Genomic DNA, 27,642 nt, shown 5'->3' with positions numbered 1-27,642 from the left:
AAATTCGAGAACTTTATTAGTATAAAAATGGTATGATATAGACATAAAGAACGCAAATATAATGAAATATGAGTAAAACACAGTTGTTATTAGCACAATATAAACACATTGGGAAGTATGGATGGTGTAAGGGTTAGCATTACTGCCTCACAGCACTGACGTCTTAGGTTCAATTTCTCACATGGCACTAACTGTGTGGAGTTTGTATATTCTCCCTGTGCTTGCGTGGGTTTCTTTCAGCTGCTCCGGTTTCCTCCCACACTCCAAAAATATACTGGTAGGTTAATGGCTCCCACCAAAAATTAACCCTAGTGTGTATGTGTGTGCAAGTGATAGTGAACATAGGGCCTGATTCAGATCCAGACGCAAAGTCAATGTTTCATGTAAGTGGAGTGATTGTTAGCCATTGCGCATGCTCCGGAACCACAATGCACACGAGTGGTGATTGATTAGCAATCACGCACCCATAGATTAATACATCGCAAAGTGAGTGACTTGTAGTCAGCGTTGGGGGAGGTAACGGGGGATGGCTAGTCAAACACAGGCATGTTGGGACCGTTTAAACTCTGTTTCATGTGCGTGCATAAATTAGCCAATGGGATCTCCTTCGCAGCATGAGAGCTCTGTGTGTTAGGAGAGACGCAGTGGTTGAGACAGGTTAGACTTACTCAGAAGCTGCATGGCTCCTCGATGTCCGTTGATGTTCCTGATATTTGTGCTGTTGTGCAGAAGGGATCAAAGGGCCTGATTCAGAGCCGGTCGCTATTTGCGGTCGTTCGTTCAACAAAAAGGGGTGGCTATTCAAATGAACCGTTCGCTCTTTACTGTCTGTTGACACCTCTATGTCTGAACGAGCGAACAAAACTTGCAGTTGTAATTTTGAAAAAGACGCACCCTGGCCGCTCGCACCATACGTCATGTCCGCTATTTATTAGATTAATCGAGTACATCGAACAGCGTATGAACTGCTCGCTATTCTTGGGGCTGGTGTTTGCTACCACAAATTTGCGAGCAGTTTTGGCTATAAAATAACCCAGTGACGTGGTCAATGACACTCCAGTAGTAATTATGCACACCCTTAAAACGCCCGTTTTGACCTTTAAGCACGCCTGCGTTCTGATCTCCACTCCCCATTTTCAAGCACCTTCCCCTGTTACCACCCACTGTAAATATGTCGCTGCTTGACGAGTATAGGAAGCATGGGGATTCCATGGACCCACACTCTGCACAACTAGTATAAGGCTGCAGTACTTTAGGAGGAAAGGTTAAAATATTATGTGATGGAAAGGATTGTTATTCCAAGTGTAGGAGATTGGACTTTGATGAGTGGAGAGGAGGTGTGCACTATAAAAAATGCACTACATGTGAAAATGCATATCAAATCTGTGCATGCGTTTAATATGCCATACGCAGAATGGGTGATGGTCTGGCACTCAATCCTCCATTGTAGTGGTATATGCTTCGGTGCCCTTCCAAATAGAATGGAGATAGCAGAAAAAGTCAGATGGCACTCTGAGAGGCTAAATAAATGGGCACACAACTACAGTGTAATAGCCTATTACACTGTAGTTGTGTGACCATTTATTTAGTCTCTCTTGCTGCTATATATATATATATATATATATCACAATGGGTCCTGCTCAACCAAGCAATAGAAATCTTGGCCAGGTGGCCACATAACAACGTTAAATACTTATCATCCAGATGTGGCACACAGGGTGCTTGTAATCGGTCTTTATTACATCAGAAAAGAAGAAACAGCAACGTTTCAGTGCCTTTGATACATGGCACTGTCATCAGGCTACTATATATATATATATATATACACACACAGTCATATAGATATGTTAAGGTCAGTGTTTTATTCATTCAGCTTGAGGCTACATTTGGGTGCAAGTGAGATTGCTTTGCATAGCATAGTTGATTTGCATAGTAAGCACTGGGTCTGTCAGGGGGCGGCATGCTGTGGAAGACAGGAGGAGAGTATGCGGTTTTCTTCTGTATTGCAGCTCTCCACACAATTAAAATTAGCATTTTGGGTGGACATATCCTTTAGCATATCTAATACCCCTTTCAGACCGACTACCCGGGAAATACACGGGTTTATCAACCTGTAAATTTCTCGGGTCTCAGTCCACAACCCTGGTACAGAGCAGGGTCGTGAACCTGGGACTTTCACCTGAGTCATTTGCATCCGCACATAGCAAAAATCTGGGTTGACGCGCGTTCACGTGCAAAAACCTGGGGTTTTGCACTCTGCGTGAAAGGGGTATTAATGAGCAGTTCATTAGTGGCTAATACAGTCCAATCATAGGTGATAGTACTATGTCTGCTTACTGATATGTTTTCCTAGACCTACCTGTCAGTGTGTGATGCTGGCACAGCACAGCTTAATGAATTTACATAGCGATGGAATATTAGTGAGTAATAAATTCTAACAAAGCTATGGATGGATGTTTCAATACATTTGTGTTGTAGCTAGGGGAAGTGCACAGCGGCTTTTCTAAATATGTAATCAAATGAATAATCAATGTGGTTAAAGCTTCCTTCCTGTTGCCAGTAGCACTTCCTCTGTAGCTAGAGAGAAAGGCGAGCAGTAAAGCAGAACAGCTGCTGTATCTGAGACACAATCCTGGCAACAGCAGTACCGGCAACTAGTAGTCTGCAAAGCCTAAACAAATGAGTCTCCAGTGGCATTACCTCTGCCATACAAGCAGGTAACTATTTCATTGTATCACTTTTGTGCTTGAGCAGAGTAACCAACCCTGGAAAATTGTTTTACTGACACAAATTTACTAACATCTAGAATTATTATTGCCAACAGAATTTGCAATATATTGGGTTTGTTAATAGCTGGTTCACAACCCTACATAATGTCTAGAATTATTTCAATGGTAGTTTTGTATATATCATTATCATTTTTCTTACTGTTATATGAAAATTTGAGGGTTACTTGTAATAATCATCAGTTAATTGAGTGATGTTTGGCAACCAATCTGTGAGGTTAGATAGACTTGTCACTCCACAAAATTATCCTGATAGCATTATATGGAGGGAAGCAATCGGGAAGCCGACTGCCTAAATACCGGCAGCCGGCTTCCCGACTGTCTTATCCCGGCAAGGGTGAAATGCCGGGCGTCTAGATGTAGACGCCCGCATTTCCCCGACGCTGGGAGACTGGCGCCCGGCATCACGATCGTAGTGATGCCGGGTGCCGCGAGCGGACAGCCGCGGGGGGCGAGGGTTAGGTTTAGGGCTCCAGGGGGGGACTTAGGGTTAGGCACCCCCCGGGAGGGTTAGGGTTAGGCTAGGGGGAGGGAGGGTTAGGGTTAGGCACCCCCAGGGGGGATTTAGGGTTAGGCACCCCCCCGGGGGACTTAGGTTTAGGCAGTGGGGAAGGGGGTGGTTAGGGTTAGGCACTTAGAGGGGCGATTAGGGTTAGGCACTTGGGGGGGAAGTTAGGGTTAGGCACCCCTAAGGAGGGTTAGGGTTAAGGAGGTTAGGTTAGGTTAGTGGATACTCACCTATCCACGATCGGGATTTCCAGTGCTGTCGGGCTTCCGCTGCTTCGCACTCTGCTCCTGTCGGGCTGCCGCTGACGGGAATCGAACCGACATGCGGCCGGCGGTATTTCATACCCATTCCTTATATGGATGGTACTAAACATTGATGGTATGTAAGGTAATAACAACAACACATGCTAGGAGATAGAATCAGCATTTGCGCTCACCAGCTACAGAGGCCTATTTATCAAGATTATATTTAGATATATAAAATTATGTATAAACTGCAGTTTCTGCATCATTTTATGACCTGTTACTATACAAAATAGTCTAATTCAGGAGATCTCTGGCATAGTGCTAATAAGTCCCTATTATTATCATCAATGGGGACTACATTCTGACCCCTATGTATCAAACTCCAAAAAGCAAATCTTTTCACAGTTTGGCCCTTCAGTTTATACTATCTTCAGATGGTGTAAATCACTGTAATCCTATGGAGGCTTTACTCGCAGTCAGTCGAGGGATCTTCAGTTCCTCCGTCCTGCAGCAGAAACTGACAGTGTGTATGCGCAGTGTCAGATTCCTCCAGAGGAGTCTTTCACAAAATATCTGCCGCGATACGGATTGTTAATAATCGCGGAAGTGCTGCAATTGTTAATACATAGGCCCTTTAGTTGTCCATCTGAGCAGTATATTTTTTTACAGGCAGTATACGTTTCATAATATGCAATAGACGTTGCATGATAATGTTTTCTGATGAGCTATTATATTATCCATCCTGATCTCAATACCATGTGTTTTATTTCATTGTATTGGCAGCTCTTCTCTTTATTGTTGGTCTAAATTATCATATAGCACCATCCATGGATTTCTGTATATGGGCCTGATTCAGACCCACTCGCGAGCGGCTGTCCGCTCGCAAGTGGGTCGATGTTATGCATTGAGCATGCGCACGACGGAGGGAGCTCCGTCGTGCGCATGCGCCAGACGCGACGAGCGAAGGAAAGTCCTTCGCTCGTTGTGTCCGATCAAAGGGGGCGTGCTGTCAATGTTGATTGACAGCACGCCCCCTTTGGTGGGCGTGCCGGGGGCGTGCCTCCCTGACGGGGGCGTTCCCACGGGAACGCCTCCCGTCAGAAGCCGGCCCACTGACATCACTAGTGATGTCAGTGGGAGTGATTTTGGCTCTGATAGAGCCAAAATCACTCTGGAGCTTGCGGTTGAAAACCTCAACCGCAGGCTCCGGCTCGCAATTTCGATGGTCGCGATGGTCTCGACCATCGCGGCCATCAAAAAGCACGCTCGTATAGCCTGTGGGTGGTGACCCACAGCTATACGAGCGTCCAGGAGGACGCTCCATGAAAATGGAGCCCGGCCCTCATTCAGAGCGTGCGCTCTGCTCAGAGCGTACGGCTCTGAATGAGGGCCTATGTCCATTTGTATCATTCTCTCAGGACTTGCTCAATGCTTATCCACTTTTACTGCACTCTTTACACATTAATAAATACACAAAAGTCTATTCAAATCAAGAATAAATAAGAATCATTAGTGTAATTTTCATCATTGTGTTCTTAAAGTATAAGGTTGCCCTGTTGCTTATATCTTAGTGTGTGTTACTGCAATAGATTGTTTTGGTAATAGAGTAATGCATGAAAAACACACAGAAAAAGCATTGAAAATGCATCTCTAAAACAGGTGTGACGAGCTCATTTTCATGCTTCACCAAGTTTCTTTCCATCAAAATATATTTGTCAGTTTTGTTGTACATGTAATGTAGAATTATTATCGCTGTAACTTTTATTAGATAGAAGCAGTTTAATGTCACTATAATGTATGTATATTTCTATGTTTAATATCACTACTATAGTGTGACCTTTTTCCACAAATATCTATCCACAGATTCATCTATGTAAGTTCTGTGATTAGCCATTTTTGATAGTTTGTGTGGGCATGTATACAGTGTAATTCTGATAGGAGTCTATTACATGTGGAGGAATTCAGACTATTGTCAAAGACCAAGACAGGCTCTATATTTTCTCTATCAATAAGATGTAATAGCTGGACATAATGTTAGTGGTAACATCATTTGGACATAATGTTAGTGGTAACATCATTTGAAATAGGAATGAATTTCTTATTCATCTGTAAGTATTCTTTTCTATATTCATCTGGGGCAGCATGGTGGCATAGCAGTCAGCAATACTGCCTCACAGCACTGAGTTCATCATGTATTTATTTTATTACTAGTTATTTATATAGCGCACACATATTCCGCAGCACTTTACAGAGAATATATGCCCCAGTGGATCTTACAGTCTATGGGGTCTATTTACTAAGCAGTGTTAGGAGACAGAGTGAAAAGTGATAAGTCTGTGATAAGGTGCCAGCCAATCAGCTCCCAACTGCCATCTCACAGGCTGTGTTTGAAAAAAGACAGTTGGGAGCTGATTGGCTGGCACCTTATCACAGACTTATCACTTTTCACTCTGTCGCCTAACACTGCTTAGTAAATAGACCCCTAGATTCCCTACCACATGATCACGTACATACACACTAGGGTTAATTTTTGTTGGGAGCCAATTAGCCTACCAGTATATGTTTGAAAGTGGGATGAAAGGAAACCCACGCAAGCACAGGGAGAATATACAAACTCCACACAGGTAGGGATGTAGTGGGAATTTAACCCACGACCTCAGTGCTGTGAGGCAGTAATGCTAACCATTACATCATCTGTGCTGCCCATAAGTTCAGTTCCCAGTTATGGTCTATTTGTGTAGAGTTTGTATGTTCTCACTGTGTTTGTGTGGGTCTCCTCTGGGTTTTCTCCCACATACTTAGAGGTTAATTGGATTCTGACTAAATAAAGTATGTGTGTACACTTGTACTGTATGCTAGGAATTTTAGATTGTTAACTCCAGTGGGACAGGGATTGATATGAATGACAAATAATGTCCATACAGAGTTGTGTAACATGATGGATGGTACTGTATAAATCAATAATAACACAAATCTATTGATTGATTTGGAGGTAATGTTTTACCCTCCTGAAATAAGTGGTAAATCTGAAATGTACTTATTCAGGCTTCTACTGGGATCATAAAATCGTCAAAGTAGCTTTTTAGAGCAGAATGCCCCTTAGTTTAGTCTCTTTCATGTGTAGCAGACATAGCTTAAAGAGAGCAGTGTACATGACTGGTTAATATGCCAAGCAATACAGAGCATCAGATTTGACTGGAAAGAGACTCAAGCTGGGTACACACAGCTAAAACAGGAACGCCTCCGTTTGGCCACCCCCACCCCCCCACGACCCGCCTTCCAAACGGGGCGAGCTGTCGATCAACATCGAGAGCTGCCCCTTTTGGATGCGAGTGCCGCAGCGAGTAATTTCTCGCTCGCTCCGGGGCTCGCGCATGCCCCGGCCATCAACCCACTTGAATCAGGCCCCCAGCTCCTAACTGTGATGTCACAGCCTGTGTTTGAAATATGACAGTTAGGAGCTGATTGGTTGTTAGTTTATCACTCTCCGATTTATCACTTTCTAGAGCTTAGTACATCTGCCCCTAAGTAATTTATCTGTTATGGGCGGGATGCACCGCACATCGCATTTTGAATGCGATACATCCCGCTACTTAACACATGCATAGCTTTTATTATCTCCATATGCATGTAGATTTTCTATTATTATGGGGGGGGGTGGTTGGAGTTAGGGACTAGAGGGAGGGTAAGGCACTAAGGGGGGAGAGTTGGGTTTAGGGTACGGGGAGGAGTGGGTTAGATTCAGGCACTAGGGGGAGGTTAGTGTTAGGCACCAAAGGGAGGGTTAGGGTAGGGAGAGGGGGAGGGTTAGCATACCAACCAACAAGTGTTAGTATGCTAGCCCTGTCTGGATCCCGGCTTCGGTATTCTGACAGCCAGGATCCCGACTGCCAGCATCTCATACCCAACCCATCTTAACAAGTCATAAAATAGAAAAGAGAGCATTAAAAATGTTCTATCTCCACCATCCTGACACCCACAGGGGAGTTTCCTCTTTGAATTCATGTCAACCTTGAGAATATAATTTTGGTGATCATGTGCAATAATTAGAGAACACCGCTGTACTACAGAAATCATTATGAAGTCCAGGAATGGTGGAATATTTCCCCCATCCTGACTTCAATAAACTCAGGGCATCCTTAGTTGAAAGAGCAGTGTTTTCAAATGATGTGGACTCTTAGTGGGTATTGTCTGGTGATCATCTGACAATATCAACCAGCACTGCAGAAATACTAATAGTCTCGACGGATGGAGGAGGGCACTTAATATGCACAATCTCACCCATCCTGGCACGTACCAACTCTTGGGTATCCTTGTTTGGTGTCACCAGACAGTAACACTCTATACTACAGTAGTGTTAAGAAATCCAGAAATGGAGGAGTCCTAATGCTCTGATCTCATCCATTTTTGTATTTGAAAACATAAAGGTCCTTTCAATTGATGCGGTTAGTTGTCTGTTTTTCAAAATAAAAACTGGTCCAACTTTTTGGGCTACTGTATTATTCCCACACATTTTATGCATTTTACTCAAACACATTAAAAAAACAACAATTTCTCATTCTTAAGTGCAAATTTTATTATGACAATCTTTGTGTTTGTCTTTTTGGTATTTTGGAAAGGTTGACTAAAGCCAAAGAAAGAGCCAAAAAATACACACATTTGCGGTTTACTTTCTTGAAATTTCAAAGAAAAATAACTTTTTTGGCCATTTTGGTTTTGTTGTGTGAGAATAAATATGCAAACTAATGCTTTTCTCGGGAAATGTAAAGTGTATAATATGTGTGGGTACTGTATAAATATATTACGAATATTGATGTTGGAATGTGACCAGCCCAAAAGGTGCCAAAATAGGTTCTGCAGCAAAGGGGTTAATATGTAATCCTGCCTAAATTAGATGTGGTCAGAATCTATGTATAACTATGTGTTTATACTGTATAATGTTAATTTAAAGGAAGTCATCTATGGGCCGTATTCAAGAAGCAAAAAGCCGAGATCCGCGAAAAAGTATCGCCGATTGCGACTTTTTGCCTGTCGGAAACTTATCTCCCTATTCAATTCCAGCCGCTTTTCACGTACGCGGAAAGTCAATGCAATGTAATAGGCGAAAAAGATTCGCCTCTGAATACCAGGAGAAAAGAAGTGCAACATTTTTGTTATGGGGGGCAAATGTGGGGAAACCACTCAGAGCCCTTAGGACAGCCCCCAATGGATAACTGCATCAAAAAATCACCCTAAAAAAGTACTTTGAATTTGGGGGCGAAAAAGCACAAAGTGGGGGGACAAGTTCGTAAACTAGTGAAATAAGGTTCTGAGGGTGCTCTAAGAAGGGGTCAAGTGTTTTTGGGATTGCAGGTGCTTTTATGAGGGTGGAAATTCGCAATTATTAAAACTGCACTTTTGAGACATTAAAATTTGCTAGCACCCATTTCAGGTACCCCAAATTTGCCAGGACTACTTATTTTCTCCATAAAATACTGCTTTATGCCATTCTTCACCACTTGTGCAATGACGCTAATTAGTGACAATTGTGCGAATTTATATACCCCAAACAGTTGTATTACGACTAATCGGGGACAGCGTGTTTTTGGGCGGTACAGCCTGATTTCCCCGATTCTGACACCACTTTTCGCCTGTTCTGACTCCGCGTGCCTCCATTTTTCGCGTCTTTTGGAATTGAATAGGGCGAATGATAAGTTTTCGCTGCTAAAATACACGATGTAGGTGAAAGGTCCGGCATGTGAAACTTTATTGCGTACGTCAAACTAAGTGACTACTGGCCTATGTTTAAAAAAAAAATTAAATGTGTTTGTAATGAAAATTTATTAATATAATGTTGGTCATCTTTTTTAAAAAATATTAAAGGCTCTTTCACATATATGTTCTGCGAGAAAGGTCAAACCACATGACAGCATTTTCCTTGCAGTATGCATACACTGCGCTTTCACTCAATCCACTGTTTTGGTAATGCATTATAGATAAAATGGAACATTTTGCTCTTTAACATGTGCATTAAGATTTTAGATGACAATTGTGATTCTATTGTTAAAGCACTGTGCTTGCATTTTTTAACACGAGAAGTCCATTCAAACGGCTCGATTCAATTGAACGGAGCTATTCAATTCAGCGTGCTGTTAAGGATTTCTTCTCGCACCCCTCCAGGGGTGCGAGCAGAAATCCGACATAAGTACAGGCGCGATGCTGTTTTCTGAACTTAATGCGGCGGAAACAACATCGTGCCGGATAGCTTAGTCGGAGAATGCCCGTTCTCGTGACTAAACACCCTGTTTAAGGTGCGAGGGGCGGGAGAACGGGCATTCTCCGACCTCACAGCGAGGAGAATTGAATCGCTCCGGGAGATCCCTCCTGGCGCTATTTAATTTGCGTTCAATTAAATCGAGCCCAAAGTGTTTAGGTGTGAGAATGAGCTAGCGGGGAATAGTTCATTGTGTGTTTTTGTAAATTGATAAAAAGGTTGGGGTGTATCACGTATTGAAATTTGATTGTGATACATCCCGCCCTTATTTGCATGCTTACCAGCATAGAGCTGTCCCTTTGAAGAAGTAACCCAGTCCTAATGTGCATGCACGAACATAGGGGACTTTTTGCAGAAAGAAACTCATAGGCTTGCTGCATATGTGCACATTGCAGTCCCATAAAATTCTGTGGGGCTTGCCAGAGGAGGGGGCCCGTGTGCAGTCTCTGTCCAGGGCTCCCTCCTCTCTCTCTAGTGGCCGGCTGCAAAAATGAGCACAGCGCCTTACCAGTGTGAGGTCTCCCTGCCATAACAGCAACCAGCAACCAGCATTCGACTGGTCAGTCCAGGGCTTGAATCTCTAGGGTAGTGAGGATTCTTTCAAAAAAATGGGTTCCACCCTCCACAAGGACAAACCAGTCCTGGGCTTTGTGTCCAGAGCTAATAGTGTAATAAAAGGTTAAACAATATTGTTCTTCACAGGTGGACTACAGGTCCCAACGAGGCTGCCCGGGCATGACGGCACTTGTGGAACCACAATTGCCAGCATGCCTGGACAACAAGGGCCCACTGGCACCTGTGCTTGTAAAAAAAAAAAATTAAACAAAAGACAGATCAAACACACACAAACTTAATATTGCATTGTGTTCACATCCTCTTCAGTCCATGTAGCATTCCTGAATCTTGACAAAACCAAAAAACACAGCTAGTGCTCCTTTGGGAGTCCAATCTCAAATAAAGGGTAACTCCTACCAGCACGCCCCACTTCTTCCCTCTTGCACAATTGTCTGCTTCTTCAAATTGCTGCTATCTTGGTTTGCAAGCGTATGCACATTCTGAAAATGTAGATGGACAAATGCAATCCGCAATGCAGAACATCACCACAGGTAATTTTGCACTGTCTTGACCTGTTTGCATTAATAAATGGCCTCCAGTAACAAAATGGATATTGGGATAGGTAAATTACAAAGACAGGCATACTGAACTATACTATTTAGTTAAGCTAAATATAGTATTACACTATTTAAGGAAAAAATAATAAAGGAGATATCAGGGATATCTCCTGAGTGAGTTGGGCAAAATAATGGTGAATACCGCAGCCCCCATAATGCTAAATGGTGACTGTGGTCTGGAGCAATTTAACAAGCTCCGAAAAACTTAGTTTTTCAGAGCTTGACCCAGATATTTAAAGACATCTGAGGGTGGCAAGGGTGTGTGCCAAAGTCTGTATGCATTCCGGCTTGTGGTGAGGAAAGGTGACTGGATGCATAGGGATTCTGTGGGAGCAGGGACTTAACAGTAACACTCTGTGTGGCTGGAAAAAGTATAGATCAGTACATGGTTTTATTGGCTGCAATAATCCCTGTGTTGGTTTTAAGAATAATGTCCTTGTTACATTTTCCACATAGCAATATAGATACTTGAAATGATTTAAATTACCTATTCCCAAACAGTTTTATCTTTACCTTCAAATTACTGCATTTTACGCATTTGAACAGTACTTCAGTTGCTTAGTAGAGAGTGCCATAGTTAAAGAATATATGTTTACTGGTCTGTATTTAATAGTATGCTGGATTTAGGGCTTGCTCACATCTGTCTGCTATTAGTTTACTTTTCAGCCTCTACCTAATGTCTAAAATTCTAAAAAAAAATAAGATGAATGGTGTATTATGGGCTTGTTCACACCACTGCGATTCATATTCTATAATGCAATACCATTTATATTTGAAGCATTACCATGCACTAAATCAGTAATAGATTGTATAGGACACAGCAATATACAACAAAACTAAAAAGAAAATGCATTATAAATCTAAAAGGAGCATTAGTTTTCATGTGGATTAGATTTTTTCCCAGTATGTGTGAATATGCCCTTAGACTTATTTTATTAGCACCAAATTATTAATATTGTAATTACTGCTATATATCTGTAGATTATTAGATAGGGTAATCCAGTATAAAACATTGTTTTATGTTTCCTGAAACAGAAGTTTGTATCACTTACTAGATATAACAATTATTGTATTCCATACACAGAAAATGTAAGCTATAATATTTGTATGTTCGTGAATTATAGGAATTTGTAACTTGTATTTTCTTCTACCCAAGCTTGCAGCTGGCATGGAACTAGAGAGTTATGATCAGCCCGTCCTTCTGAGAGATGAAAATAAACGCAGAAGGCGAAAAATGAGACCCCACTCAGCGGCAGCATCAAACGTCTTCTCCATGGAACTCGTACCTATAGAATTTATTTTACCCACCAGCCATAAAAATAGCAACGCACAAGACACAATTCTCCTGGAAATAGCTGGTAACTGCACAGTCGAGCAAATGAAAGCACAGGTCTGGATGAATGCAATAGAAAAAAGCCACAATAGTGATTTCTACCACAGACTAGCTCCTGACCAATTTCTCCTGCAGTATCAGAAGAAGGGACAGTGGTATGAAATATATGACAAACATCAGGTAATACAAACGTTGGACTGCATTATGTACTGGAAGGTTTTACAAAAAACTGTGGGAAAGATCTATATTATCCAGAAAGAAAGGCCCTCAGAAGAAACAGTGGAATACCAGAAGCAGTTAAATTATCTAATTGGATACGATGTTACAGATGTAAGTAATGTGCATGATGATGAGCTTGAATTTACCCGGCGTAGGTTGGTCACTCCGCGTATGATTGAGCTGGTGAAAAGAGATGCCAGGTTTTATTCCATGGACCCATGGGTTACTTCAAAGCCACTACCAGAATATTTGTGTAAAAAACTGTCTTCCAATAATATTTTCATCATTATACACAAAGGTATGACAAGTCATACAATCAGAGCATCCATTGATGACACGCCAGATGTAATTCTACGAAGCTTCTTTACAAAAATGGCCAAGAAAAAATCATTACTGGACATTTCAGAGGAACATAGTGAATTAGACTTTGTTCTGCGTGTCTGTGGTCGAGATGAGTTTATCATTGGAAATTCGCCAATTAAAGATTTTCATTACATAAGACAATGTATTAAGAATGGTGATGAGATACATTTCGTACTGGATGTGCCACCTGACCCATCGGAAGACAAGGTCCAGAAAGAAGAATGGCCTCTGGTTGATGACTGCACTGGTGTAACAGGTTATCATGAGCAGCTTACCATTGAGGGAAAAGACCATGAAAAGATTTTCACAATATCCCTTTGGGATTGCAATAGGAAGTTTCGAGTTAAAATCATTGGGTTTGATATCCCAGTTTTGCCAAGAAATACAGAGCTTATTGTTTTTGTAGAAGCCAACATTCAGCATGGACAACAGGTGCTATCCCAGAGGAGGACTTCCTGCAAACCCTTTATGGAAGAGGTACTATGGAACACATGGCTTGAATTTGATATAAAAATCAAAGACTTGCCAAAAGGAGCTCTTCTGAATCTGCAGATATTTTGTTGCAAAGCCCAGACAGTCTCAAATAAAGGAAATCTACAGTCACCGCAATCTACCACCTCAGACTCAAAGTATAAAAACCAGCTCCTTTACTATGTAAATCTGCTGTTAATTGATCACAGATTCTTGTTAAGGCAAGGTGAGTTTGTCCTTCACATGTGGAAAATACCAGGTAAAGGAGAAGAGCAAGGGAGCATTAATGCAGACAAACTAACATCTGCAACAAACCCTGATAAAGATACATCTATGGCCATTTCCATAAGTCTGGACAAATACTGCCATCCTGTGGCTCTCCCAAAACACAAATCAGTGTCGGATCCTGAGCTAGACAGAGCAAGATCTGAAATGCCGAATCAACTGCGAAAGCAACTTGAAGAAATTATATCCACCGATCCATTGCATCCCCTCACTCCAGAAGACCAAGAACTTCTTTGGCATTTTAGATATGAAATTATGAAGAACCCAGATGCTTACCCAAAGTTGCTAAGTTCAGTAAAGTGGGGGCAGCAAGACATGGTGGCCAAAACATATCAGCTACTAAATAAAAGAGAAGCGTGGGACAGCTGCTCATTAGATGTTGGGCTAACAATTCAGTTACTTGACTGCAACTTTTCTGATGAGAATGTTCGAGCTATGGCAGTCCAGAAGCTGGAAAGTTTGCAGGATGACGATGTCCTGCATTATCTCTTACAGCTAGTACAGGTAATACACATTTTACATAATTGCACATCTAGTTCCTCATTACACATTTAATTTGAATGAGCACAATGAGTTTTTCATGTTTCATGAATGTGGATGTGTTCTGTTTTTTTTTTTTACAACTTGGAGTCATCCCACAACCTCTAACTTGCAGGGCAATATTCCATGGTTTGGCTTTGTAACCACATGCTCTTCAGCATTCTTAGCAGATGATGTTAGCTCTAACTAATGGTGAAATAAGACTAAAGCTGGGTACACACTAGACAGATATATCTGCAGATCGAGCGATCTGCAGATATATCTGCAGATGATGGTTGTTCATACACACTGAATAACCATCATCTGTGTTCTGTGGAGCTCATTCAGACCCGGACGCTAAGCTGCACTCTCTCGCAGCTAAAATGGGCCGGGTATGCAAATGCCGCAGTCGCAGTGTCTGGTGTAAGGACGCCCTCTATGTTTCAGAGAGCGACGGAAGAGCGAACGCACACTGGTATAAAGACGCCCACTTTTCTCTCTTAACACACGTCATCTCCAGGAAGTGTATGAACCATCGAGAGCCATTGGAGCTGCACGCAGCGCTTGAGGTAGACCTTACCCTGCCAAAAGCACTGCGATCACTGTAGGCTGAAATACAACCAAGTGATGTGTACAATGACACATCTTTGCTAATTATGCACACCCATAAAACTCAGTTTTTATGGCCAGACACGCCGTTTGCAGCACCACTCCCCCGTTCACAAGCACCTTCCCCTGTTACCACCCACAAACGGCACTGTCACTCAAAATAGCGTCCAGTCTGTGTACTACGAGAGTACGATTCCCGGACACAGTGACTGGTTCGCTCATAGCATGCGTCCGCAGCTTAGCGAACAGGTCTGAATCGAGCCCTGTGTGTTGGAGGGGCGCGGGTCCCGCTGGCTGGGGGCATGTCTCACCCCCTTCCCCGCGGGCTGCCGCTGCAAGTGTACTGGAGGTCGGCTGGCCGCCCTTACACACAGCACGATGACCCAATATATCTGCAGATATATTGGGCATTGGCTGTGCAGCACATCCGACGCAATATGTCTGGCCGACGGGCACCCAATATATTGACCGATCAATTGTATATCTGCCAGTGTGTGCCCAGCTTTATACACAATCATTGATTCTCAATAATTCTAATTATAATAATAATAATTCACTTTTTATGTTTGTTTATTATTCGTGTATTATTTCAAATTTTCTTTACCTTTGTTACTATTTAATCACTCATTAGCTACCTTCACACACCTGATACTTTATAACACTTCACTGTCACTTTTCTTTTGTGTGATGCCCTGGGGGGTCCTTGGCTGGACTGGTTTTGGGGTGCCCTGCGCCCCAGATGTGAACCCCAGAATGTTAGGGATCTGCTTGATGAGGTGACCTGGACACTGGTGGGCAGGCCCGTATCATTGGGCACTGATATGCTAACTACCTCTGAAATTATATTTAATTCCAAAATACATTTAAATTTGAACAGTAATGATCGCATAGTGCATCAGCAATTTCTTTTTCTGTGCATAGTGCTCAATAATTTGGAAATATATGCAACTAATCTCATAAAAATGACCCTAATGCTGGTGAGATTAGTATAATATTATCTTTTACTTTTAAGGTTCCTCAATTTGTCTGCAGCATACTTGCCTACTTTTGAAAAAGCATTTCAGGGAGACTGTGAAAGCAGCACCTATGAGCACATGTTAAAATGGAAGTGTACTGTTCCATCTGAGAGGCATGTCATAAAGTTGACTTACATCCAAAAGTAAACGAGCCTCAAAGCAGGTTGTTGCTCAGTGAGATCTACTTGTTGATGAAATTACACTAATACATCATTGTACCTTACAACCCATGCAGGGAAATGGCATTGATGTTCCAATATATTTATATATATATATACGCGTGTATCAGCCCGGCACTTGCTAAAGCAAAAGTATTACCGTACTCGGGTGCCTCCTGTATGGATAGTTGATTAGGTAGAAAATAACCAGCGGCACTCCGAGATTTGAGAAAATGCAAAACGGTGTATTTTGACCATATGTCAAGAAAAGGCCGACGTTTCGGGGCACACATGCCCCTTTGGCAAGGTGAATTATTAACCTTGACAAAGGGGCGTGTGTGCCCCGAAACGTCGGCCTTTTCTTGACATATGGTCTAAATACACCGTTTTGCATTTTCTCAAATCTCGGAGTGCCGCTGGTTATTTTCTACTATATATATATATATGTGTGTATGTAAGTATATTATTTGTTTTTTTCCAAGTGTATAACAGCTACATAATGGGTGTAAGGTGCAATGAGGGAGAATGCTAGACTCTTCAGGGAATCAGGTAGATTGCTACTATTTCAGGGAGTCTCCCTGACATTCAGGGAGAGTTGGCAAGTATGGTCTGCAGCGTCGTATAAGGTCTATACATAGTAACAGTATAACTTGACATAAGTACAATACAATGTGAATTAACATTGCAAGAAAACAACAGAACAGGTAGGATGAGGACATGGGGCAAAGGTAAGACAGCTCTCCAGGGGTAGATGTACTAAGCCTTGGAGAGAAATAAAGTGGAGGTAGATTTTATTTATTTATTAACAGTTTCTTATATAGCGCAGCATATTCCGTTGCGCTTTACAATTGTAAACATTAATAGAACAAAACTGGGTAATAACATACAGATATATAGGGAGGAAGGCCCTGCTCACAAGCTTACAATCTATAGGGAAATAGGCAGTAGATACACAAGGATAGGTGCTATATATTGCATTTTGGTCCAGCCAGAATGCACAGTTTCTTGGTGGGCTGCATGATCCATTCACACCGGAATGTCGGCCAAATGTCATGAGGATGTGAGAGAAAGACTATGTGTGAGGTTGTGTGTGGACTGTGAAAAGGGATGTAATTACATATGGAGGCTATGAAGGTTATGTGGGTGGTTCTGGGATCTGATAAAATTGCCTGAAGAGGTGAGTTTTCAGGGATCGCTTGAAGAATTGGAGACTAGAGGAAAGTCGTATTGTGCGTGGTAAGGCATTCCATAGAGTGGGTGCAGCCCGAAGAAAGTCCTGTAACCGTGAATGGGAGCAAGTAATGCGTGGGGATGAGAGACGCAGATCTTGTGCTGAGCGGAGAGGTCGAGTAGGGAGATATTTTGAAATGAGATAAAGTACCAACCAGTCAACTCCTAACTGTCATTTTTCAAACACAACCTGTAACATGACAGCTAGGAGCTGATTGGTTTGTATTTTATCTCTCTTCACTTTATCTCTCTCTAAGGCTTAGTACATCTCCCCGTCAATCTTGTAGGCAAGTGGTGCTAAATCACAGGGAGGGGAAGGCAGATTGGCACTGAATGAGCCTGGATCCATCCTAAGGGCAAGCATAGAATATCAGAGTTGTTGAAGGTGACTTGGAGACAAAAGACAAGGATTATACTGTAGGTGGCATGGATAGTGCTACATGGAGAGAAAGAGGAAAGACGGCCCTGCCTGTGAGTGCTTATATAGCATATATGTGCATTATATGCTGATTGCACAGACTTACAATAGAAACCTCTCTATCTCCATTACTATTATTTTACCTAATTGAAAATGAAATATAAGGGTGCTTAGAATTAAAGCATGATTGCCATAAAATTGTGTGCAATATACAGCAACAGGGGCATATCTATAATGGGTGCAAGGTGTGTGCAGAGCACATGGGCCCCTGAGTCCATTGGTGCCCACACCCTGCACCCATATGGATCTAGCCACAAGCTAAATATATTTACCCCTCTGTCGGCCTGGCGCTGGCTGCAGAAGTCACTGGGAAAATGGCCACCGCGACCATTTTCCAGTGGTTTGAGCATGCGCAGTAGAACTGTTCCAGGAACGCGGCCATGTTCCCGGAAGCCTGCGCAGTAGCCTTTGGCACATTTTCAGTATCTACTGCACTGCCGGAGAGGAGGGTGCACAAACAGGCCCCCTCCTCTCTTAAACCGCCTCTGAGCAACAATGTTATGTTATAATATAGATAAATGCAGTTAGAAGAACAGCAACATTTTTTACTAAATAATGCCCACCCAGCTAAGCACAAGACACCCTCATTTGTGTGAAAGTAGCCATGTTCAAGTTTGCCTGGTGTGACATGAAGAAAGAAGTGCTAGCCTTTGTGCTCTGTGTGTCTACTAATTGTGTGTTGTACTATTGTATGGGGACAGCGGGCCATTTCGGGAGAGAAAGGTAAGCAGGAAATATTACTTTTTTGATGAATGGCTCAAAAACGTAATTTCTACAAAAGCAGGGGAAAATTTTCCCTTTCACCTGCTTTTGTAGAAATTAAGTGATAATAAATAGAGCCCTTAGTAATGGATCATTCACTCGTCAGGGGCGAGAATGCATATAGTAGTAGATGACTGTAATGCTTAGTGTTATTACTATGAAATGCACATCCTTTTCATCCAGTCTAGTTACAACAAGAGTGCACTTCTGGCTTGCAGCCTGTGCCGTTTTGTGCTTTGAAACAAACGTAGTAGGATCACTGAAGCCAGTAAGCAGAATTTCTACACCAGTTCACCAATAAATGATATATGAAGAGACTGGAAATACAGCTTGAGTTGAACATCAGCCTGCGATAAAATAAAATAAAAAAATTTCAAAAATATTTTTCTTAATTTTAAACTTCTTTATCATTTGTAGGCTGTTAAGTTTGAGCCATATCATGACAGCGCTTTATCCAGGTTCCTATTGAAACGTGCATTAAGGGTAAGATATTTGTTTTAATTATTAATATAAATGTAGTGGTTTATGTAAATAACAGCTTTGTCAAAAGAAACAATCATAAGTAAATATGTGAATGTTTCAGGAGTTTATCAGTTCTGAATACTATTTGGGTTAAAGCTTTTTTCCCTACTAGTACAGAACCTATGATGACCATTAAGTGTCAATGACCCCCACACATCAGATGATTGTCTTGTCATTTGTTTTGTACATTCCCGATTGACGATTGTTTTTATGCCGATTAGGTACACATGCACGCACACAAATGTATACTCAAGATGCCACATTGCTGCATGAATGAGCATTTCTATACATACAAGGCTTCCTGTCTTTATATGTTGATGGACATTACAGTTGAAATGGATGAATACAGAGTACAATAGAATTCTCTCAGCTGCACAGCAAATGTAACTACTATGCACAATTTGGGAACATATAAATGTACATTTGTAAAGGTTATTTTGTACATTTTTTTATTAGAGCAAAATCAGCTATCTCAGATAGTTTTTTTTTGTTTATTATAACCCATTAAGCACCTTTTTAAATTTGCATTTGATTGTCATTCTATCTTAGTTATGGACCATTATCTCCTTTTAAATACATTGTGGGAGAGAAAACTAATATGGCTGCCACAAGCTTACAGCATGTCCTATAGTGGCAGAGGGAACATGCCACAGTGCACAGAGCAGACACAAAATACATTGTCTGGCTGACAAAAACAGTCACCTGCATAGACAAAGGCTGTCATACTGTAAGCTTGTCATGCAAAGGCAGGGGGTAGAAGATGTAGGAGGATACCACAGCCCAAAATAGAACTGAGAAGGGCATTCCAAGGCTGCTCTGCCCACTACATCATGTGGCTGTGGTTGCCATGGTAGTCAAACAACACTGTACAAATCAACAGAATGATCAACCAGTAATAGCAGAAGAGACAAATCAAGGAAAAAAGGAAATGACCAAATTGCTTCTTATAGCATGCCACAGCTCACTTTTCATGGGATTTCTGCTTTGTCTGAAGAATTTTGTAGTGGGTACCATCTGTCCCAGAAGTCAGGGTGCATCTCTACTAGTCGAATGTCATATAAAAAGGGGCCTATTTATCACGTAATTCTGTCCTTTAATTATATACAGAAACTGCTGTTTCTGCATGTTTAAGTGTCCCGTAAATATACACTATAGGAAGCTTTCCGTCCGCCAGCCCTCACAGGACCATTCCCATAATTTTCTATGGGGATGGTATGCAACAAGATCCGCAAAGCATAGCTTATGCATGCATGAGCTAATGGCATCTTCCGATAGCCTTACATTTGCAGTTATGCAGCCAGGGTACGAACACAGCAGTAAAATTATTGCGGTCACTATACTTATTTTATGTATTAATAGCTATTTCTATAGCTCACACAAATTCCACAGCGCTTTACAGAGATTACTTCAGTCATTCACATCAGTCCCTGCCCCAGTGGAGCTTACAATCTATTGGGTTGATGTATCAGACAGTGAAAAGAGTGGAGTAGTGGACCAGTGGAGAAGTTGCCCATGGCAACCAATCAGCTTCTACCATTTTATACAATGTATTTGATAAATGCTACCTCGAAGCTGATTGGATGCTAGGAGCAACTTCTCCACTGGTCCACTACTCCACTCTTTTCACTGTCTGATATATCAACTCCTATGTTCCCTATCACTTGGACCCTCAACTTTGTCAGAACCCAGTTAACTTACCAGTATATTTTTGGAGTGCGGGAGTACACCAGAGCACCCGGAGGAAACCCACACGATTTGCAGCGATAAGAATTCTTCATTTTCGTGGCTGGCCGCAGGCTCTCATAAGTATGCCTTTAAGTATGCAAGTTTCAAAATGGTGTCTAAACAGTCAGTTTTCATTTGACAAACAAATGATTATGGAGCAAATAAAGTATATGCACCAGTGCAAAACAATTGTTGGCTGAAAATGCTGCTAAATCTATTCTATGCGTGAAGTTTGGGATTAAAATATTGAGATTTTTACTGTAGTGGGTAGTATATTGTGTATATGGGTAGTATGAGTGCTAGAATAAAGTAATGTTCCTGAAAATTGTGTGCATGTTAAACTGGACTCAGCATATATTACAAATACTTTTGTTTTATTGTTACTTAATCTTTTTTAAAAAAAAAGAAAGATAAACTTTTCATAACCTGTTTCCATCATGCTGTTTTATGCATGGAGATGTAACCACTAGAGGGCAGGCTCAGGCAGATCATGTTTTCTCACAGAACTGCTGTAAGAGTATGGAATGCACAAAACCCAGTGTCTGCATATATAGGTATAAATATAAATATAATAATGTTGTGTTTTGGTTTTGGCGGCTTTATTAAAGTACATTTTTAGCTTAAAAAAAATCTGTACTTTTGTAAAAATGGCAAATGACTAAAAAAGTAAGAATAGATGTATATACATAGATGTAGTGGACAGAGCCTTAACTAGACTTTTTGGTGCCCTGTGCCAGAAAGATCATTGGCACCCCCCCCCCCCATTTTTCAAATAGGGACGTAACACACCCATAAAAGGGGAATGGCCTCATGGGGAAGGGCCAGGGAAGAGATAGGGGAGGCCAGGAGATGCTGGGGATTAAATAAGAGGAAGCTACAAGTGAGAATGATAATAAACAGATAATTTACAGGCCTGAACAGCACCCCTTGTCCTGCGGTGCCCTGTGCCATGGCAAAGGCCGCAGTACCCTAGTTACGGCCCCGGTAGTGGATGTATTTCTTTCATACTGTAGGTGTAAGTTTTAATTTCCATATAGCATGTGTTGACAAACGGAGTCTGCAACTTTAATACACATGTGATTAACAACCTTCTGTCACTGTTTTCTATACCTCGTTTAACTAATAAAAAAAGCGGCAGTGAAGGTCAGTGACAACATGAAGCTAGGCTACAGGCTGCTTTTATACAAGTCACAGAACTACATCCAGATTACTACTGGTATCAAACACAACACAAAGTATAGAGCTGGCATTATATAACTACTCTAATAACTATTACATTACTCCACCATGTAGCTACAATTGCATCAGGTTAGCCACTCCCCAGTGCAATCATTATAAGGCAGATAGTCTGCAGTGGGAATGAGTCTCCAGCTGGATGCACGGTGATGAAGCATGAGCAACGTTTTATGAGCAATTATGGGGGTGCTTTGGGTATACAGTACATTAAAAAAGCATAAATAAGATATTAATTTGCTTGTAGAAAGTTACAATAACATTTAATTATTAAAAACATTTTTAAAAACAATGGATTCCCACAAGGAATGCCCACTATGAGCAGTACTGAGGCTGCACGCTTAACCTTTCATATCATGGGAACTTCATTATTCTAAAGGCAAATGTTATATATGTAGCTATTTACAGTTAGATTTAATTTAAGACAATATATATATGCTCTAAAAAATGGCATTACAAGCTACAATATGTCATAATATATGCCCTGACTAACACACACAATCGAATGGGCCCCATTCCTTATACTTCATTCCTCATTCATTGCAGAGTAAACGAATTGGCCACTTCTTATTTTGGTTTCTAAGAAGTGAGATTGCTCAGTCAATGCATTATCAGCAACGCTTTGCAGTGATCCTTGAAGCTTATCTGAGAGGCTGCGGCACCTTTATGTTAAATGATTTCAGGAAGCAAGTCCAAGTCACTGAGGTTCTACATAAAGTCACAATGGAGATCAAATGTGTTTCTGCTGAGAAGTATGATGTGACTTCACAAGGTATATGTCATGCCCACTTTCTTAATAGTTCTTCGTGTGAGTAAGATAAGTGATGCTGTATACAGTACCATGCTGAAATTTGAAAAGAACTATCTCTCCTTTCCTCCTGTTACTGTTTCACTGAGGCATAGCTAATGCCAACCAAAAATGTGTCCACTAATTACAGCCAAAAATACGCTGCATGGCCAACTGAAAGTGCTCTACTAATGCTCCAGTCCCACTGAGACCTTGTTTTAAAACTGCAAGTTTTTGTACTTATTTAAAACAAATATAGGATATCTTCTTACCTTTGCAAACTGTTTCTTAGGGGGTGACTTATATGGCTGCCACTGCAAAGCAGAGTCTCTCATCTGGAACAATTTTACATTTCAGCACTCAAACCTGTTCCTGGGAAGGTCATCTGATTTCTCAGTTAGAGCCCTCCCTTTATGTTCAGGATGGCAGAGGAAAGGTGGGAATGGGATTGTGTTGTGAATGGAGGTGTTCCAAAACCTGCTTGAAACATAATATATCCTGTGACTGTCCTTTCACCGGTAATCACATGACACTTCGAAAATTGAAAATCATTAATAGCAACATGTAGAACAAAAGTAAGGACATTAAAAAGAGCACCATGAGTTTCTCACAAGCCACCACCAATTTATTAAAAAAGCCAATATTATTTAATGTGATTGCAGCTTTAAGATGTCTACTCTATACAAGATAATGCAGACTCGGCAATGGAAGGCTTTACAATGCATACCCCCAGACTTCAGGTGGATTTAATATGCAGAGCCCTCTAGAAATGTATATTTGCCCATCCTACAGTCCTGAGTTATTTGTTGGTGCACTGAAGACAAAGGTCTAGGAAAAGATAGCTCCTGGCGCTGATTGGTGGATAGTCCCAACATTCATCAATTTGAGAGCAGGGTTATGAGTACCTTCAATTTGAGAGCAGGGTTATGAGTATCTTGCACACTGACTGGTGAATAGCCATTCTCATCCATGTATCAGTATCAGAAACCATTTAGCGGATCTCCTGCACTCCGATTAGTGGACAGTGTCGGCCCATCACCAGTCAGAGCGCTGAATATCCACTAAATAGTTTCTAGCATTGCTGTAGATAGCCTCAGACATTCACCAGTCAGAGTATCTGAAGCTGTCTATTGGGTAACCAGGACTGTGACTCTTGAATGACCATACTATCCACCAATCACAGTGCCAGGCACCAACTTTCTAACTTTCTTTGGAAAGCTCAACAAACCGGAGCCTGGCTGAAAAAGAGGCTGGATGCAGGAGAATTTCCTGTAAATTTACAGCAGTATATAAAAAGTATAACCCTGGGTATGAACTCACTGCTTTGAAAATATTCACAACTCCAATTTCCACAAACATTAACCATTTATTATTGCATCAGTATAGTAAGAGTATAAACAGCAAAAAATGCTGTTTTCTGATTAATTTTATATGTATTCAAAAAATATATGTTATAAAATAGCAAGACATTTCAATCAGGTAAATTATTAGTAGAACACCAGTATGAATAGAACACTAGAACACAAGCTTATGGATTCTTGGTTTTCCCAGGACAGTGCTCTTTTCCCTACAAATTCTTTAACTGACAATACTTTTATTATCCAACAATCCTGATGCACCCAATTTACAATAAATGTATAAGTGGGACAGATATGAGAGTGCTACTTACATATACATTTCCTCAGTCCTAGAATGTAATTGTAATTGAATGCTTGCCTTTTGCAGCTAATGTAGCACAAGGGGTGCATTATATTTAGAAACAATAGCATGCTTGATACTGTGTTTGTATTGAGTGTAATTGTTGAATCTTGCTCTTTATTTCTCAGTTATCACTCAGCTGCGACAAAAGCTTGAAAAACTACAGGGATCTTCTCTTCCAGAAAGCTTTAGAGTGCCCTATGACCCTGGCCTTCGAGCTGGCACACTGGTTGTAAGTCAGACATAACTGCTTGGTATTTTTGCAGATCAACCTTATCCCTATGTCGTGAAACTGAGTATGACTGATTTAATGATATGTTCAATTTTATTATTCAATGCACTCAAATTAAAATAGCATATTCTGTATTGGATGGCTATTGCCATTGGCAATTTGTTTAGTGTTCTTACTTATGTGGCTCGAAATAATAGTTATAGCTGCAATAATATTATTTATCTATATTTTGTTTGTTTAGCAACTAAGCATGTTAAAAATGATGCTGACCTACTTAGAAAGATAAAAAAAGCATGTTCAGTATTAATTCCTAAAACACATAGTACACTAGAACATTTTGACTGTGCAAGAATAAGTAAATGCTGTATTAACTCTAAAGAAGTTATATCCTGCAGAACCAATTCAAATGTTAATGCAGATCCTTACCTACAAAGCCCTCATCAGCAGCACCCCTTCATACATCTCATACCTCATCGCAATATATATCTCCCTCACAACCTCATAGATCAATCTCTGACCTGCACCTCTCCTCCTCCCTGGTAACCACCACTCACTCCCACCTACAAGACTTCTCCCATCTCACTACCCACCCATGGAACTCTACCATGATGAGAGTGATGATCAATCTCTCCCCCAGCCTTCAAGTCTTCAACTGCACTCTGAGGACCTCATTCAGAGTCGGTCGTTGCAGCCGCACGGTCGTACGCCACCGATGTTCGCTAAACTGCGCATGTGTAAAATTCGCAATGCACGTGCGCAAACTAGCTATTACGATCAGAAATTGCTCTCTCCTTCAACTTGGCCAGGTCGTTGGCTTGAGTGACAGGATGAGGCGTTTGTGGGTGGTAACAGGGGAAGGTGCTTGTGAACGGGGGAGTGGAGATCCGAACGCAGGTGTGCCTGACTATGCAAACGGCATTTTATGGGAGTGCATAATTAACTAAATAGTGTCATGGCACATGTGACATGGGAGGTTTTTACACTGACTTGATCGTAGTGCTTAAGAGAGGGTCAACCTTAAGGTCTACGACCAGCTCCGATGGTTCCCGATGGTCTCGATTAATCCTTATAAGGGAGATGACGTGTAATGGGAACGAGAAGGGGGCCTTTTTTTAGTCTTACGGCCTCATCCTCCCCTCAGGTTTCAGGTTCATGTATTCCAAAGCCAAATCAGACCCTTATAATGGAAAAGTATTGCTTCCTCATCCATAAAACAAAACAACATAATTTCTTGTTCTGTTTCTTTACAAAAGGTGGAAAAGTGCAAAGTAATGGCCTCAAAAAAGAAGCCTCTATGGCTTGAATTTAAATGTGCTGACCCAACTGCTTTGTCAAATGAAGCAATTGGAATAATATTTAAGCATGGAGATGACCTTCGTCAAGATATGCTCATTTTACAGGTAAACCATGTATTAGGTTCAGAACACAATAGGTGCAACAGGCTTCTTATACATGTTATGCTGTCACAAATTTGCAGCGGAGCACAGTGGAGAGTGCTTAAATCTGCATTATCTGTATGGTTAGTTGCTTCTTTGCCTTTTGGCTTAGATTAAGTGCAGTATCTGTTCTTGTGGAATTCAGTTCAACCGCTTATGATGAGCAGACCTATCTTGATCCTCTGTCCAAGCCGGGAACATAGTGAACAAGTGCTTCCATAGCCTGGTGTGTGAACACTTGTAACCCTAACTCTGGTGATGAAGTGACCTTATAGTATACTTTTTGGGGCCCTGGGTCAGAAAGTGCATTAGTTACCTTCCCCCCCCCCCCCCCCTCCCCACCCACATTCGTCAAATAGGGAACATCAGATGCGTACCTAGAAAAGGGGCGTGGCATCATGGCGAAGGGCCATGTCCAATCTGGTTTGTCTCATACGATGATGAAGAGGTACCGATGGCTGAATTGATAATACACAATAATTATGCAGTATAACTCACCAGCTCTAGGTTTAGGAGAGGGCTGGTGAAGCTACACCAATTGTTGGCTGTGTTCAGGGCTGCCATCAGAAGTTGTGGGAAGATAGCTCCATGTGTAAGGTGTCTGACTGCCACGTGAGAGATGCTAGGTTCGAGTCCCGGGTATGACAGTATTTTGAAATGTAAGAGTTAAAAAAAAGAGGATGTGACGGGGGTTGCGAGATGGAGGGGTAAATATATATGTTTGTAAGGCCAGGAGATGCCGGGGATAAAAGAAGAGGAAGCTACAAGTGAGAATGATTAACACAACAGAAAATTGACAGGCCCGAACAGCGCCCCCTGTCCTGCGGTGCCCTGTGCTGTGGCTTGTCACACCACCCTAGCTACGACCCTGGTAGATTTTGAGTAAAGGAACACTTTCTGTTTTTAGTAGGGTTTAAAGTTCTGCTCCATTTTTCAGGGAGTTTTTCACTTCTCATGTTTTCACTTTTTGCAGTGGGTGACTGATCTTGTTAAATTCATGTTGCTTGGCAGAGTGATGGAGATTTAATGTACTGTAGGGAGGGGTCCTGGATCTGGATCCTAGCTCAACTCTAAAGGTGCCTACACACATAGCGATGTGCTCACAATCCCACAATGTGTACGATTTCCCCTGAACTCTCCCCAGCAGTCGTGGTCACGATTTGGAGTAAAAAATGTCCAATCTGACTTGAGATCTATCGTGCATCCAGTGCATTGTATCCCAGATTGGCAAATCTGCCCTACAGCATGGCAGATCTGAAGCTGCGATGTACGACGAGCGGGGACGCGCATTGGCATCGTGATCGTGAGTGGAAACTCATGATTTGGTAATTTTTTACACGATTTGTTGTCACGATTCGTTGAAATCGTCCAAATCAGGTAAAAAATTGCTATGTGTGTAGGCACCGTAAATCTCAGAATAAAAATAAAGAAGCCAGGTGTTTGTGTGACAAGAAATACAATTTGCACCCCTTGCATCACACCAAGATTTGTGCAGGAGCATATTTGCACCCCATAGCTGGATTTGTTCTGAACTCTAAATGTCCTTCTCAGTAAAAACTTTGCAAGAACACTGAGGCTCCCCTTTGGAACTGGCAATAAATT

The 27,642-nt window shown here is 41.5% G+C and overlaps 1 protein-coding gene and 1 non-coding gene across 4 annotated transcripts in view; both read left to right on the top strand.

Annotated features, from left to right (window-relative positions):
* Positions 1–27,642, top strand: part of PIK3CG (phosphatidylinositol-4,5-bisphosphate 3-kinase catalytic subunit gamma) — a 60,667-nt gene that overhangs the window by 17,252 nt on the left and 15,773 nt on the right. For all 3 annotated transcript variants that reach the window (XR_015879419.1, XM_088480214.1, XM_088480215.1), the window contains 5 exons: positions 12,121–14,139; positions 18,825–18,890; positions 22,434–22,659; positions 24,501–24,604; positions 25,858–26,004. Coding sequence is in view for 2 of the 3 variants with exons in the window: in XM_088480214.1 (XP_088336340.1) it covers positions 12,121–14,139; positions 18,825–18,890; positions 22,434–22,659; positions 24,501–24,604; positions 25,858–26,004 (2,562 nt within the window). In the remaining variant the exon portion in view is untranslated. The remainder of the gene's footprint in view (positions 1–12,120; positions 14,140–18,824; positions 18,891–22,433; positions 22,660–24,500; positions 24,605–25,857; positions 26,005–27,642) is intronic.
* LOC148515278 (U2 spliceosomal RNA) lies at positions 26,128–26,314 on the top strand. The gene has a single exon (XR_015879425.1). It is a non-coding gene; the product is annotated as a U2 spliceosomal RNA (small nuclear RNA).

This window comes from Taudactylus pleione, unplaced genomic scaffold, assembly GCF_031769625.1.
Source record: "Taudactylus pleione unplaced genomic scaffold, aTauple2 ptg000251l, whole genome shotgun sequence".
In the NCBI taxonomy this organism is placed as follows: domain Eukaryota; kingdom Metazoa; phylum Chordata; class Amphibia; order Anura; family Myobatrachidae; genus Taudactylus; species Taudactylus pleione.
Note: the sequence above shows the minus strand (reverse complement) of the source record. Positions and strands in the feature narration are given on the sequence as shown.